Source organism: Procambarus clarkii, chromosome 13 (genome assembly GCF_040958095.1).
Source record: "Procambarus clarkii isolate CNS0578487 chromosome 13, FALCON_Pclarkii_2.0, whole genome shotgun sequence".
In the NCBI taxonomy this organism is placed as follows: Eukaryota; Metazoa; Arthropoda; class Malacostraca; order Decapoda; family Cambaridae; genus Procambarus; species Procambarus clarkii.
This window is the reverse complement of record NC_091162.1, coordinates 9,807,233-9,824,709: the sequence shown is the minus strand read 5'-3', so window position 1 is coordinate 9,824,709 and position 17,477 is coordinate 9,807,233. Positions and strand designations below refer to the sequence as shown.

At 52.6% G+C, this 17,477-nt stretch overlaps 1 protein-coding gene across 1 annotated transcript in view; it reads left to right on the top strand.

The window, feature by feature from the left end:
* Positions 1 to 6: 6 nt before the first annotated feature.
* LOC123753799 (transducin-like enhancer protein 4) overlaps positions 7 to 17,477 on the top strand; it is a 100,803-nt gene continuing 83,332 nt past the window's right edge. Inside the window, exons 1-2 of the mRNA XM_069323931.1 lie at positions 7 to 536; positions 13,811 to 13,905. Coding sequence (XP_069180032.1) covers positions 468 to 536; positions 13,811 to 13,905 — 164 coding nt within the window. The 5' untranslated portion in view covers positions 7 to 467. The remainder of the gene's footprint in view (positions 537 to 13,810; positions 13,906 to 17,477) is intronic.

Sequence of the window (17,477 nt, the reverse complement as noted above, 5' to 3'; positions counted from 1 at the left end):
AATAAGTGCCAGTCGGTGGGATAACGAAGATGTTAACGTGTGTTGCAGATGTTAGCCCTTGAGTGCAGGCGTTGCCAACACCTGACGCGGCGCTGGCCCCTCACCCGTGTGACCCGGAAGTAATATGAACCAGGATAGAACACGAGCCGACACGTTAATGATGGCGACGAGGACAATGATGAGGCTCTGTGATCATTCAGTGATAACATGAATAGTACTTAGTGGTCGTTAGTGGACCATAGTTTGCTCGTTACCTGGTGACCGTTGTCATAAGTGTGTGTAGTGATCCTGGCAAATATAAAAGTGAATTTTGGCGACCGAAATTGGCAGTGATTTACCCTGTGATCTATAGTGTGTAGTGAAGACTCGTTTCTCAAGTGTTTAACACAGAAAGGGTGTATCGGGAGTGTTTTTTTTTAAGCCCGAGAGGGTGTACTACACCCTAGGAGGTGTAGGAGGACGGCAGGATGTACCCAGCTGCCATGAACGCCGCCGTGGCAGCGGCTGCCGCCACCAGACACCCTGTAAGTTTACCGGTGAGTATACTTGTGTACCTTCTCGACTACACCTTTCTGTTGTCTGCTGTTTTTGTATTAATGTGTCACTTCATACACTACACTTGTGTGTTGTGCCGACACCCGAGTATACTGTGTTACTGGCCCCCTGTGCTACACCCAGTGTTACACTCTGCCCCTCTGTGCTACACCCAGTGTTACAGTCTGCCCCTCTGTGCTACACCCAGTGTTACACTCTGCCCCCTGTGCTACACCCAGTGTTACATTCTGGCCCCCCTGTGCTACACCCAGTGTTACACTCTGCCCCCTGTGCTACACCCAGTGTTACACTCTGCCCCTCTGTGCTACACCCAGTGTTACACTCTGCCCCCTGTGCTACACCCAGTGTTACACTCTGCCCCCTGTGCTACACCCAGTGTTACACTCTGCTCCCTGTGCTACACCCAGTGTTACACTCTGCCCCCTGTGCTACACCCAGTGTTACATTCTGGCCCCCCTGTGCTACACCCAGTGTTACACTCTGCCCCCTGTGCTACACCCAGTGTTACAGTCTGCCCCTCTGTGCTACACCCAGTGTTCCACTCTGCCCCTCTGTGCTAAACCCAGTGTTACACTGCCCCTCTGTGCTACACCCAGTGTTACACTGCCCCTCTGTGCTACACCCAGTGTTACACTGCCCCTCTGTGCTACACCCAGTGTTACACTGCCCCTCTGTGCTACACCCAGTGTTACACTCTGCCCCCTGTGCTACACCCAGTGTTACACTGCCCCTCTGTGCTACACCCAGTGTTACACTGCCCCCTGTGCTACACCCAGTGTTACACTCTGCCCCCTGTGCTACACCCAGTGTTACACTGCCCCCCTGTGCTACACCCAGTGTTACACTGCCCCTCTGTGCTACACCCAGTGTTACACTGCCCCTCTGTGCTACACCCAGTGTTACACTGCCCCTCTGTGCTACACCCAGTGTTACACTGCCCCCTGTGCTACACCCAGTGTTACACTGCCCCCTGTGCTACACCCAGTGTTACACTCTGCCCCCTGTGCTACACCCAGTGTTACACTGCCCCCTGTGCTACACCCAGTGTTACACTGCCCCCTGTGCTACACCCAGTGTTACACTGCCCCCTGTGCTACACCCAGTGTTACACTGCCCCCCTGTGCTACACCCAGTGTTACACTGCCCCCCTGTGCTACACCCAGTGTTACACTGCCCCCCTGTGCTACACCCAGTGTTACACTGCCCCCCTGTGCTACACCCAGTGTTACACTGCCCCCTGTGCTACACCCAGTGTTACACTGCCCCCCCTGTGCTACACCCAGTGTTACACTGCCCCCTGTGCTACACCCAGTGTTACACTTCGCCCTGTGCTACACCCTGTGTTACACTGCCCCCCGTGCTACACCCAGTGTTACACTGCCCCCTGTGCTACACCCAGTGTTTCACTGCCCCCGTGCTACACCCAGTGTCACACTCTGGCCCCTGTGCTACACCCAGTGTTACTCTCTGGCCCCTGTGCTACACCCAGTGTTACACTCTGGCCCCCTGTGATACACCCAGTGTTACACTGGCCCCTGTGCTACACCCAGTGTTACACTGGCCCCTGTGTTACACCCAGTGTTACACTGGCCCCTGTGCTACACCCAGTGTTACACTCTGGCCCCTGTGCTACACCCAGTGTTACACTCTGGCCCCTGTGCTACATCCAGTGTTACACTGCCCCCCTGTGCTACACCCAGTGTTACACTGCCCCCCCCTGTGCTACACCCAGTGTTACACTGCCCCCCCCCTGTGCTACACCCAGTGTTACACTACCCCCTGTGCTACACCCAGTGTTACACTGCCCCCCCCTGTGCTACACCCAGTGTTACACTGCCCCCCCTGTGCTACACCCAGTGTTACACTGCCCCCCCCTGTGCTACACCCAGTGTTACACTGCCCCCTCCTGTGCTACACCCAGTGTTACACTGCCCCCCCCCTGTGCTACACCCAGTGTTACACTGCCCCCCCCCCTGTGCTACACCCAGTGTTACACTGCCCCCCCCCTGTGCTACACCCAGTGTTACACTGCCCCCCCCTGTGCTACACCCAGTGTTACACTGCCCCCCCCCTGTGCTACACCCAGTGTTACACTGCCCCCCCCCTGTGCTACACCCAGTGTTACACTGCCCCCCCCCTGTGCTACACCCAGTGTTACACTGCCCCCCCCCTGTGCTACACCCAGTGTTACACTGCCTCCTACCCCAGTGCTACACCCAGTGTTACACTGCCCCCTGTGTTACACCCAGTGTTACACTCTGGTCCCCTGTGCTACACCCAGTGTTACACTCTGGTCCCCTGTGCTTACACCCAGTGTTACACTCTGTCCCCCTGTGTTACACCAGTGTTACACATCTGCCCCTCCTGTGCTACACCAGTGTTACACTGCCCCTCCTGTGCTACACCCAGTGTTACACTGCCCCTCCTGTGCTACACCCAGTGTTACACTGCCCCCCTGTGCTACACCCAGTGTTACACTTTGTCCCCTGTGCTACACCCAGTGTTACACTTTGTCCCCTGTGCTACACCCAGTGTTACACTCTGGTCCCCTGTGCTACACCCAGTGTTACACTCTGCCCCCTGTGTTACACCCAGTGTTACACACTGCCCCTCCTGTGCTACACCCAGTGTTACACTGCCCCTTCTGTGCTACACCCAGTGTTACACTACCCCCCTGTGCTACACCCAGTGTTACACTTTGTCCCCTGTGCTACACCCAGTGTTACACTGTCCCCTGTGCTGCACCCAGTGTTACACTCTGCCCCCTGTGCTACACCCAGTGTTACACTGCCCCCTGTGCTACACCCAGTGTTACACTGCCCCCTGTGCTACACCCAGTGTTACACTGCCCCCTGTGCTACACCCAGTGTTACACTGCCCCCCTGTGCTACACCCAGTGTTACACTCTGGCCCGTGTGCTACACCCAGTGTTACACTCTGGCCCGTGTGCTACACCCAGTGTTACACTCTGGCCCGTGTGCTACACCCAGTGTTACACTCTGGCCCGTGTGCTACACCCAGTGTTACACTCTGGCCCGTGTGCTACACCCAGTGTTACACTCTGGCCCGTGTGCTACACCCAGTGTTACACTCTGGCCCGTGTGCTACACCCAGTGTTACACTCTGGCCCGTGTGCTACACCCAGTGTTACACTCTGGCCCGTGTGCTACACCCAGTGTTACACTCTGGCCCGTGTGCTACACCCAGTGTTACACTCTGGCCCGTGTGCTACACCCAGTGTTACACTCTGGCCCGTGTGCTACACCCAGTGTTACACTCTGGCCCGTGTGCTACACCCAGTGTTACACTCTGGCCCGTGTGCTACACCCAGTGTTACACTCTGGCCCGTGTGCTACACCCAGTGTTACACTCTGGCCCGTGTGCTACACCCAGTGTTACACTCTGGCCCGTGTGCTACACCCAGTGTTACACTCTGGCCCGTGTGCTACACCCAGTGTTACACTCTGGCCCGTGTGCTACACCCAGTGTTACACTCTGGCCCGTGTGCTACACCCAGTGTTACACTCTGGCCCGTGTGCTACACCCAGTGTTACACTCTGGCCCGTGGGCTACACCCAGTGTTACACTCTGGCCCGTGGGCTACACCCAGTGTTACACTCTGGCCCGTGGGCTACACCCAGTGTTACACTCTGGCCCGTGGGCTACACCCAGTGTTACACTCTGGCCCGTGGGCTACACCCAGTGTTACACTGTGGCCCGTGTGCTACACCCAGTGTTACACTGTGGCCCGTGTGCTACACCCAGTGTTACACTGTGGCCCGTGTGCTACACCCAGTGTTACACTCTGGCCCGTGTGCTACACCCAGTGTTACACTCTGGCCCGTGTGCTACACCCAGTGTTACACTCTGGCCCGTGTGCTACACCCAGTGTTACACTCTGGCCCGTGTGCTACACCCAATGTTACACAATGGCCCCTGTGCTACACCCAATGTTACACTGGCCCCTGTGCTACACCCAGTGTTACACTCTGGCCCCTTTGCTACACCCAGTGTTACACTCTGGCCCCTGTGCTACACCCAGTGTTACACTCTGGCCCCTGTGCTACACCCAGTGTTACACTGACCCCCTGTGCTACACCCAGTGTTACACTGCCCCCCCTATGCTACACCCAGTGTTACACTGCCCTCCCCTGTGCTACACCCAGTCTTACACTGCCCCCCTGTGCTACACCCAGTGTTACACTGCCCCCTGTGCTACACCCAGTGTTACACTGCTCCCCTGTGCTACACCCAGTGTTACACTGCCCCCTGTGCTACACCCAGTGTTACACTGCTCCCCTGTGCTACACCCAGTGTTACACTGCCCCCTGTGCTACACCCAGTGTTACACTGCCCCTGTGCTACACCCAGTGTTACACTGGCCCCTGTGCTACACCCAGTGTTACACTGGCCCCTGTGCTACATCCAGTGTTACACTGGGCCCTGTGCTACACCCAGTGTTACATTGGGCCCTGTGCTACACCCAGTGTTACACTGGCCCCTGTGCTACACCCAGTGTTACACTGGCCCCTGTGCTACACCCAGTGTTACACTGCTCCCCTGTGCTACACCCAGTGTTACACTGCCCCCTGTGCTACACCCAGTGTTACACTCTGGCCCCCTGTGCTACACCCAGTGTTACACTCTGGCCCCCTGTGCTACACCCAGTGTTACACTCTGGCCCCCTGTGCTACACCCAGTGTTACACTCTGGCCCCCTGTGCTACACCCAGTGTTACACTCTGGCCCCCTGTGCTTCACCCAGTGTTACACTCTGGCCCCCTGTGCTACACCCAGTGTTACACTCTGGCCCCCTGTGCTACACCCTGTGTTACACTCTGGCCCCCTGTGCTACACCTAGTGTTACACTCTGGCCCCCTGTGCTACACCCAGTGTTACACTCTGGCCCCATGTGCTACACCCAGTGTTACACTGCCCCCTGTTCTACACCCAGTGTTACACTCTGGCCCGTGTGCTACACCCAGTGTTACACATTGGCTCGTATGCTACACCCAGTGTTACAATGCCCCCTGTGCTACACCTAGTGTTACACTGCCCCCTGTGCCACACCCAGTGTTTACACTGCCTCTTGTGCCACACCCAGTGTTACACTGCCCCCTGTGCTACACCCAGTGTTACACTGCCCCCTGTGCTACACCCAGTGTTAAACTCTGCACCCCCCCTGTGCTACACGCAGTGTTAAACTTGGCCCCCCCCTGTGCTACACCCAGTGTTAAACTCTGCCCCCCTGTGCTACACCCAGTGTTAAACTCTGCCCCCCTGTGCTATACCCAGTGTTACACTCTGCCCCCCTTTGCTACACCCAGTGTTACACTGCCCCCTTTGCTACACCCAGTGTTACACTCTGCCCCCCTGTGTTACACCCAGTGTTACACTCTGCCCCCTGTGCAACACCCAGTGTTACACTGCCCCCCCCCTGTGCTACACCCAGTGTTACACTGCCCCCTGTGCTACACCCAGTGTTACACTGCCCCCCCCCCCTGTGCTATACCCAGTGTTACACTCTGGCCCCTGTGCTACACCCAGTGTTAAACTCTGCCCCCCTGTGCTATACCCAGTGTTACACTCTGCCCCCCTGTGCTACACCCAGTGTTACACTGCCCCCCTGTGCTACACCCAGTGTTACACTGCCCCCTGTGCTACACCCAGTGTTACACTCTGCCCCCTGTGCTACACCCAGTGTTACACTGCCCCCTGTGCTACACCCAGTGTTACACTGCCCCCCTGTGCTATACCCAGTGTTACACTCTGGCCCCTGTGCTACACGCAGTGTTACACTCTGGCCCCTGTGCTACACCCAGTGTTACACTCTGGCCCCTGTGCTACACTCAGTGTTACACTGCCCGCTGTGCTGTACGCAGTGTTACACTCTGGCCCCTGTGCTACACCCAGTGTTACACTCTGGCCCCTGTGCTACACCCAGTGTTACACTCTGGCCCCTGTGCTACACCCAGTGTTACACTCTGGCCCCTGTGCTACACCCAGTGTTACACTGGCCCCTGTGCTACACCCAGTGTTACACTGGCCCCCGTGCTACACCCAGTGTTACACTCTGCCCCCTGTGCTACACCCAGTGTTACACTCTGCCCCCTGTGCTACACCCAGTGTTACACTGCCCCCTGTGCTACACCCAGTGTTACTCTCTGGCCCCTGTGCTACACCCAGTGTTACACTCTGGCCCCTGTGCTACACCCAGTGTTACACTCTGGCCCCTGTGCTACACCCAGTGTTACACTCTGGCCCCTGTGCTATACCCAGTGCTACACTCTGGCCCCCGTGCTACACCCAGTGTTACACTCTGGCCCCTGTGCTACACCCAGTTTTACACTCTGGCCCCTGTGCTACACCCAGTGTTACACTCTGGCCCCTGTGCTACACGCAGTGTTACACTCTGGCCCCTGTGCTACACCCAGTGTTACACTCTGGCCCCTGTGCTACACCCAGTGTTACACTCTGGCCCCTGTGCTACACCCAGTGTTACACTCTGGCCCCTGTGCTACACCCAGTGTTACACTCTGGCCCCTGTGCTACACCCAGTGTTACACTCTGGCCTTTGTGCTACACCCAGTGTTACACTTCCCCCTGTGCTACACCCAGTGTTACACTGCCCCCCTGTGCTATACCCAGTGTTACACTCTGGCCCCCGTGCTACACCCAGTGCTACACTGCCCCCCCCCCCCTGTGTGTCTGTGTACTCACCTAGTTGTGCTTGCGAGGGGTTGAGCTCTGGCTGTTTGGTCCGTGTTTGTGTGTGTGTGTGTGTGTGTGTGTGTGTGTGTGTGTGTGTGTGTGTGTGTGTGTGTGTGTGTGTGTGTGTGTTGGGGGGGCTGACCGGCTATGGGTAGAAAGATACACAGGCAGGTCAGTGATGACACTTCCGCCGTCATTCGTGTAAATTATAAAATTAATGTCCCAACCCATTCCGAATTTAGTTAGCTGGTGTGTGCGTGCGCGCGTGTGCGTCGTGGCAGTTGGTAATGCGCCAGCGTGTTTCCTGGAACTCTGAAGCCATTGGCGCCAGAGTTTTTAATTGTTGTGTATGCAGAAGTTAATGGATGGGATTGTTTATAATTGTCACCGGTGATCATGTTAGGTCGTGTTTGTTGTCATCAGCTGTGACTCATACGTCAGGCTGCGAGCAGCCGCAGTCTAACAGCCTGGTTGATCAGTCCAGCAACCAGGAGGCCTGGTCGACGACCGAGCCGCGAGGACACTTAAGCCCCGAAAGCACCTCAAGGTTACCTCAAGGTATTAAGGGCTGCCGTGGTGATGGATGTGGGGGTGTTGTGTGGAGGAACCAGGCTGTGATGGGTGGGCCCAAGCAACAGTCCTGCTGGATCAAGGTATCACAAGGAGCCTGGCCTCAAGCCGGGCTCTGGGAGTAGTGGTAGTATACTTGAAACACACTCTAGGTATGGTCCAGGTATGTGGAGGGTATGTGCTTCTGTACAGCGGGTATGTTGGTTCACCTCTGCCCACCTCGCCTGGATATTACCTGGAGAGGGTTCTCAGAGTTCTTTTGCTCTTCGAACCTGGCCTCGGGGCCAGGCTTAATGTGTGATAACTTGGTCCACCAGGCTGTTGCTTGGAGCGGCCCGCAGGCTCACATATCCACTACAGCCTGGTTGAAAGTCTTGTATATATTTCTTACACTTGTGGGAGGATATTAAACAACCGCGGACCTCTGTTTATACAGTGTTCTCTGTGCCTATGGCACCTCTGTTCTTCACTGGTTCTATTCTACATTTTCTTCCATATCGTTCACTCCAGTACGTTGTTGTTTTACTGTGTAGATTTGGTACCTGGCCCTCCAGTATCTTCCACGGTGTATATTATTTGATATCTCTCTCGTCTCCTTTCTAGAGTGTACATTTGGAGAGCTTTGAGACGATCCCAATAGTTTAGGTGCTTTATCTCGTCCATGTGTGCCGTCTGTGTTCTGTATTATCGGAAGAGGAAAGTGGTCCCTCTCCCTTCCTGCTCATTCATTTTTTTTAAGTAAAGAGGAAGGAGAGGCATAGGTGAAGGGAAGTATAGAAGTGGGAAATACAGTGAGAGGTATGATAGCAGGCGGGCTGTCCGCCTTGCTGACACAATGTTATGATAGCAGGCGGGCTGTCCGCCTTGCTGACACGATGTTATGATAGCAGGCGGGCTGTCCGCCTTGCTGACACAATGTTATGATAGCAGGCGGGCTGTCCGCCTTGCTGACACAATGTTATGATAGCAGGCGGGCTGTCCGCCTTGCTGACACATTATGATAGCAGGCGGGCTGTCCGCCATGCTGACACATTATGATAGCAGGCGGGCTGTCCGCCATGCTGACACATTATGATAGCAGGCGGGCTGTCCGCCTTGCTGACACATTATGATAGCAGGCGGGCTGTCCGCCATGCTGACACAATGTTATGATAGCAGGCGGGCTGTCCACCTTGCTGACACAATGTTATGATAGCAGGCGGGCTGTCCGCCTTGCTGACACATTATGATAGCAGGCGAGCTGTTCCGCCTTGCTGACACATTATGATAGCAGGCGGGCTGTCCGCCATGCTGACACAATGTTATGATAGCAGGCGGGCTGTCCATCTTGCTGACACAATGTTATGATAGCAGGCGGGCTGTCCACCTTGCTGACACGATGTTATGATAGCAGGCGGGCTGTCCACCTTGCTGACACGATGTTATGATAGCAGGCGGGCTGTCCACCTTGCTGACACAATGTTATGATAGCAGGCGGGCTGTCCACCTTGCTGACACCATGTTATGATAGCAGGCGGGCTGTCCACCTTGCTGACACCATGTTATGATAGCAGGCGGGCTGTCCACCTTGCTGACACAATGTTATGATAGCAGGCGGGCTGTCCGCCTTGCTGACACCATGTTATGATAGCAGGCGGGCTGTCCGCCTTGCTGACACATTATGATAGCAGGCGGGCTGTCCACCTTGCTGACACCATGTTATGATAGCAGGCGGGCTGTCCACCTTGCTGACACGATGTGTGGGTGTTGGCAGCTAAGCTAAGCTGGCTCCCTCTTGTCAGGGAGCTGTGAGTGTGTGAGAGGTTCTTCACATGTGTTTCACCATATATGGATGTCCATAGGCCATTCCTTCTACCTCCCCCCAATTTTAATTCCCCCCCCTCCGTGCCCACAGCCCCCCCCCCGTGCCCACACCCCCCCCACCACCCTCCGTGCCCACAGCCCTCCCCCCTCCGTGCCCACAGCCCTCCCCCCTCCGTGCCCACAGCCCTCCCCCCCTCCGTGCCCACAGCCCTCCCCCCCTCCGTGCCCACAGCCCCCCCCCCCTCCGTGCCCACAGCCCTCCCCCCCTCCGTGCCCACAGCCCCCCCCCGTGCCCACACTCCCTCCTTGCCCCCCCCGTGCCCACTCCCTCCCCCCCCGTGCCCACTCCCTCCCCCCCCGTGCCCACTCCCTGGCATGTATAATGTTAAGGCCCAAGAGAGAGCTGGTGGCCGGGAGGTAACGCCGCTCCACAGTCAATATTTGCTTCACAAATGTAATAATTCCCCAGGTAAACACCAGGCCCCCCTTGCGCGCGCACGAGCACGCTCGCGCACATCCATAAGGAAATATGCAAAGATGTCAACAGAGCGGCCCGTGGGGGAGGGGGGGGGGTTGACATGACAGGCTGACCAGGCTTGGCTGAGACATGACCTTCATATGTCTCTGCTTGTCTCTCTCTTTCTTTATGGCGTGTGTCAGCAAGGCGGACAGTCCGCCTGCTTTCATAACTCTGTACAACTCTGTAACTCTTTCATAACACTGTATCTCCCACTTCTAAACTCCCCTTCACCTGTGCCTCTCCATCCTCATTACTCCAATAAAACGGATTTCACTCAGTCAGTTATTCTATAGCTTTTTAACATAAAGTTTCCTCTAAAAAAAAGGTTAATAAAGTTGATTTTCACTTTTTGTGAGGCTGAGAGTTCCTGGCGCGGGGATATTGGCGTAACCAATTACTGGCATTATTTTTTCCAGCACATAAATGCAATTTGGTATAAATTCTAATAGACTTTTGGACAATTTCTAAACGTTGCTTTAAAAATCTATTATTGCGATGCATTGGGTTGGGGGGGGGGGGTGGTGGGGGTGGGGGGTGGGGGGGGGGGGGTGTTGTAGGCTGTCAATTATATTGAATTTATTCATTTTTGAGTGTAAAGCTGAGAATATTATTGTTGTTGATGTTCTCCACTTTGCTTAGGCCTAGCTTAGTCTAGGCTATAGTGCTGGAGTATATATGTGGCCTATATCATTATATGCTTGTTCCCTCACAACATGTATTGATCACTTATAATTTGACAGTCCATCAAGTGATTTGCAATCCTACCTACCTACCTTGAGGTGCTTCCGGGGCTTAGTGTCCCCGCGGCCCGGTCGTCGACCAGGCCTCATGGTTGCTGGACTGATCAACCAGGCTGTTAGACGCGGCTGCTCGCAGCCTGACGTATGAGTCACAGCCTGGTTGATCGGGTATCCTTTGGAGGTGCTTATCCAGTTCTCTCTTGAACACTGTGAGGGGTTTGCCAGTTATGCCCCTTATGTGTAGTGGAAGCGTGTTGAACAGTCTCGGGCCTCTGATGTTGATAGAGTTCTCTCTCAGAGTACCTGTTGCTCAGTCTAGGCTATAGTGCTGGAGTATATATGTGGCCTATATCATTATATGCTTGTTCCCTCACAACATGTATTGATCACTTATAATTTGACAGTCCATCAAGTGATTTACAGGCCTAGACTTATCATTGTGGGAGATTTGTAATTTTAAATTCCAGTTGCTGTGCTAGCTAGGCCTAAGTTATGTTAGTACTAGCTGACAGTACTTGAGAGTACTGGTACTAGCGGCCTTCTGCAGGTGGCACAATTGGGTGGTAACTTGGGTGGAGGTGTTAGTGTTGGAACATGGCAATTCAAGGTCGGTGGTGGTGGTGGTGGTGGTTGTGGTGGTGGTTGTGGTGGTGGTGGTATTGGGGTGCACTAAACGCCAACTGCCCGTCGTTAACATCGTTGTCCTGGTAATGTTGCAGCCTCTGTGAGTTTGTCTTTTGTTAACAAGAAGGAACTTTTGGTTAATTAACTTCATATTTCTTCTTGTTCTTTAGTTTGGTTCTGGTTTTTGTACTTATCGGGTGTCTTGGTGGTCCTGCCTTGTGAGGTCAAGTGACAGGTCTTAACGAGGCTCGTGCGGTCCAAATTGCTGAACTACTGTTCCCAGTTACACTGTGCACGAGACTGACTAATAAATTAAAAAAAATATATATTTTTTTATACTTGTATTTATTTTATATATATATTTTTTATATTTAAAAATATTTCGAGGACATAAGTCAACCCGTTCTCGCAAATTTAATAAGTCAATATTGACTTATTAAATATGTGCATAGGTGACATAGTTAACATAATAGATACCCTTAAAAAGATTCATAGAAAACACCGACCTTACGTAACCTACTTAGTATGTTAAGATAAGCATCTTATTGCTTCGTAATTACAATTATTACCTAACCTATAATAGGTATAGGTTAAGTAATAATTGTAATTACGAAGCAATAAGATGCTTATCTTAAGATACTAACAAGGTTAGGTAAGGTCGGTGTTTTCTATGAATCTTTTTAAGGGTATTTATTATGTTTAGTATATCACCTATGCACGTAGTTAATAAGTCAATATTGACTTTACGAATTTGCGAGAACGGATTGCATAAGCATGCAATCCGTTCAATTGCATAAGCATGCAATCAATGCATTGCATTGCATAAGTATCCTCCAAAGGATACCTGATCAACCAGGCTGTGACTCATACGTCAGGCTGCGAGCAGCCGCGTCTAACAGCCTGGTTGATCAGTCCAGCAACCAGGAGGCCTGGTCGACGACCGGGCCGCGGGGACACTAAGCCCCGGAAGCACCTCAAGGTAGCCTCAAGGTAGCATATTTAGGAAGCTAGGTTACTAGTCCCGCTCCAACCTTTTGTGATGGCCTGTAAATAGGTAATTATTTTAATAATTAATAATAATTAGGACCTAGACAACCTAAAGGCTCTCTAACCAATGGGCTGTTAGTCCACTAATTTGTTCTTCATAAACACCAACTATAACCACTTTTCCCTGCCACCATTTCCTCACGTTGATTTAAACAAGGTGATTCCCACAGTAATTGCCTTACACGGTTGAAACACGTCTCCCTCGTCCAATTACACTATAATCACCAATTAGGCTGTAAATCAATAGTTGTGAGCCATAGCCAAGGTTCACGAAGTTGGGTTTATAATGCTGCAGCCTAATGAAACCTTTGCCTTGACCAAAATTGTATTTTGGTGATAACATCAAGCTATTGTTGTTGGTGGGTGGCATGGGCACACAGCACTATGGCCTCGGGTTGCTTGCATGACTGGCTTCATGGTTTTGTAACAGGACCCCAATGTGTGACCCCAGATGTAAGACTATCCCCACAATGTGTGACCCCAGATGTAACACCACCCCACAATGTGTGACCCCAGATGTAAGACTATCCCCACAATGTGTGACCCCAGATGTAAGACTATCCCCACAATGTGTGACCCCAGATGTAAGACTATCCCCACAATGTGTGACCCCAGATGTAAGACTACCCCACAATGTGTGACCCCAGATGTAAGACTATCCCCACAATGTGTAACCCCAGATGTAAGACTACCCCACAATGTGTGACCCCAGATGTAAGACTACCCCACAATGTGTGACCCCAGATGTAAGACTATCCCCACAATGTGTGACCCCAGATGTAACACCACCCCACAATGTGTGACCCCAGATGTAAGACTATCCCCACAATGTGTGACCCCAGATGTAAGACTATCCCACAATGTGTGACCCCAGATGTAAGACTATCCCCACAATGTGTAACCCCAGATGTAAGACTACCCCACAATGTGTGACCCCAGATGTAAGACTATCCCCACAATGTGTAACCCCAGATGTAAGACTACCCCACAATGTGTGAGCCCAGATGTAAGACTATCCCACAATGTGTGACCCCAGATGTAAGACCCCCACAGTGTGACCCCAGACGTAACACCCCCCACAATGTGTGACCCCAGACGTAAGACCCCCACAGTGTGACCCCAGATGTAACACCACCCCAGACGTAAGACCCCACAGTGTGACCCCCGATGTAACACCACCCCACAATGTGTGACCCCAGATGTAACACCAGATACTAACCAGTGTTCTCCCCCCACCACAGGGACCGCAGCCTGGCCAACCCTTCAAGTTCACCGTGCCGGAATCCTGTGATAGAATGAAAGAAGAGTTCAATTTCCTTCAGGCACAATACCACAAGTGAGTAGTGTTTTGTTTGTCTTTGTGTGTGTGTGTGTGTGTGTGTGTGTGTGTGTGTGTGTGTGTGTGTGTGTGTGTGTGTGTGTGTGTGTGGGTGGGTGGTGTGTGTGTGTGTGGGGGTGGTGTGTGTGTGTGTGTGTGTGTGTGGGTGGGTGGTGTGTGTGTGTGTGTGTGTGTGTGGGTGGGTGTGGGTGGTGTGTGTGTGGGTGGTGTGTGTGTACTCACCTAGTTGTGTTTGCGGGGGTTGAGCTCTGGCTCTTTGGTCCCGCCTCTCAACCGTCAATCAACAGGTGTACAGATTCATGAGCCTATCGGGCTCTGTCATATCTACACTTGAAACTGTGTATGGAGTCGGCCTGTGTGTGTGTGTGTGTGTGTGTGTGTGTGTGTGTGTGTGTGTGTGTGTGTGTGCTAGCGAGAGAGCTGTTTATGTTCCCAGGTGTGCGTGTTGCTGGCAGTAACAGACTGCTTGGAACAGCTGCACCCACGGTACAGTTGAGCCTGTCTATCACAGCTCTGAATGATCCTAACCATCATTAACTATATCGCCTGAACCATCCTCTGACGCTGGGTTAGAGTTGGCTAGAATCCGGTTATGTGATTAGCGTCTAAGACAGAGAAGCCGAATTGTTTTTTTGGAGGGGGAGATGGGAAGGGTGAGTGGGGGGGGGAGGTGGAGGGGGTGTGAGAGGGGGAGAGGAAGGGGGGGGGGAGGGGACGGAAGTACTCTATGCTCAGGGAGAAGTGTTTAAACCACATGTGTGTTAGGCTGGCTGGCTGGCCACTTTGTGTATTCCCCTCAGTATCTTCTATGTTGTTGTCATATCTCCTCTATTTCTTCTGTCGTCTTAGGTTGTGGGGGGCCAGTTCCTTCAGCCTCTCCTCATAACTTGAGCTCTCACCTCCGGCACTAATCTAGTTGCTAACCTCTGCAGTTTTTCAATTTTTAGTTTTATCTTTCACGAGGTAGCCATTCCAGGCCGGTGCTGCGTATTCCAGTACCCGCCCCCCCCCCATCCCCCCTCACCGTCCTCCCCCACCCCCCTCACCGTTCTCTCCCCCCCCCTCACCGTCAGCTGCAGTACCGTGATTTTCACTGTTATCTGCCCTCACCATCACTGTTGTTACTGCTGGCATTAATCAGGTGGTGGAGGGTGGTGGTGATCGTTATCAGGGGTGATTGTGGTGGTTGGCAGCTCCCACCAACTGGTAGGCTGGTTGGTGATGGTGCTTCACTATCACTCACTAGCCGGGGGGGGGGGGGGGGGTGAGCTTTAGCTTAGCCCTCTACAGCTCTCGAACTCTACGCCTTATATGTGTATATATATGTATAATATATATATATATATATATATATATATATATATATATATATAATATATATATATATATATATATATATATATATATATATATATATATATATATATATATATATATATATATATATATATATATATATATATAATAAGGTTGTGGAGAGAAGAGAGACTGGTCACGTCCCTGGCAACAAGGAGACAGTGGTGGGAGGTGTGACAATCTCTGGTCTCAGGAGGAGGTAAATAATAATAACTTGAGTAGTGTGAAATTGGACGTTATGACTTCATTAAAGTTGTACAGCTGTGACACGAGATAGATGAAAGGGGGGGGGGGGTTAAATTGAAGTACTCACCTAGTTGTGTTTGCGGGGGTTGAGCTCTGGCTCTTTGGTCCCGCCTCTCAACCGTCAATCAACTGGTGTACAGGTTCCTGAGCCTACTGGGCTCTATCATATCTACACTTGAAACTGTGTATGGAGTCAGCCTCCACCACATCACTGCCTAATGCATTCCACCTGTTAACTACTCTGACACTCGATGTGGCCAGCCCTCCTGGTGATGGGTCTGTGGCCAGCCCTCCTGGTGATGGGTCTGTGGCCAGCCCTCCTGGTGATGGGTCTGTGGCCAGCCCTCCTGGTGATGGGTCTGTGGCCAGCCCTCCTGGTGATGGGTCTGTGGCCAGCCCTCCTGGTGATGGGTCTGTGGCCAGCCCTTCTGGTGATGGGTCTGTGGCCAGCCCTCCTGGTGGTGGGTCTGTGGCCAGCCCTCCTGGTGATGGGTCTGTGGCCAGCCCTCCTGGTGATGGGTCTGTGAAGCTGTTGAGGCCCTTAAGGACTGGTTTTTGAGTCTATTGATCTTGGTCCCCACGTGGTGACCTTTAACTCACATGACAGTTGCATGTTTCAGTCTGTTTTAATGCAACAATATAATTGTCTGGTGTTTACAAGAAAGCTGGGCAACACTGGTCCATGACATCGCTCACTGGCAAATTATTTTACAACTATTGTTTTGCCTCTCTTGATTGGTGCGCGTTTTTCCCCGGGGTATTTTAAGATCTTGGGGGGTCGTTAGTGCATTGCAACCTGCAATTTGGCGCGGCATAACATGATCTGTTATTACTGGACTGGAATGGTGTTTCCTCGCCGATTTTGGAGTGTTTTACAGCAATATGTCAGCCATTTCCAGCAGTAATTTGCTTACTCTGCGTTTGTTAAATAATTCTGCTGGGCAGTTTAGTGAACTATTGCGCGATGTTTATTGTACGTTGAGGCTGTGATTCATGGCTGGCCACAGTTAAATATACAACACTGTTTGTGGTTACCTTGAGGTGGTTACCTTGAGGTGCTTCCGGGGCTTAATGTCCCCGCGGCCCGGTTGTCGACCAGGCCTCCTGGTTGCTGGACTGATCAACCAGGTCATGTCATGTGGGTCATGTCGTCTGTTGGTCTAATGCTGCCTACCTCATCTTGGGGTGGTGTGGGTTGGGACCATGCCAGGGGCCCCAGGCTGGGGTTTGGGACCATGCCAGGGGCCCCAGGCTGGGGTTTGGGACCATGCCAGGGGCCCCAGGCTGGGGTTTGGGACCATGCCAGGGGCCCCAGGCTGGGGTTTGGGAACATGCCAGGGGCCCGCCAGGCTGGGGTTTGGGACCATGCCAGGGGGGGCCCAGGCTGGGGTTTGGGACATTAAAAGTTCTAAATCTGCATTGGGCAGAGCGCCGGAGATACATAATAATTTACACGTGGAACATATTAGAGGCTGGTCCCAAACCTGCACACAGAAATAACATCACATGAGACCAGAAGACATGGCAGGATGTGCAGAATACTCCCGTTGAAAAGCAGAGGTGCAACAGGTACTCTGAGAGAGAACTCTATCAACATCAGAGGCCCGAGACTGTTCAACACGCTTCCACTACACATAAGGGACATAACTGGCCGACCCCTCAGTGTTCAAGAGAGAACTATCAACATCAGAGGCCCGAGACTGTTCAACACGCTTCCACTACACATAAGGGACATAACTGGCCGACCCCTCAGTGTTCAAGAGAGAACTATCAACATCAGAGGCCCGAGACTGTTCAACACGCTTCCACTACACATAAGGGACATAACTGGCCGACCCCTCACAGTGTTCAAGAGAGAACTATCAACATCAGAGGCCCGAGACTGTTCAACACGCTTCCACTACACATAAGGGACATAACTGGCCGACCCCTCAGTGTTCAAGAGAGAACTATCAACATCAGAGGCC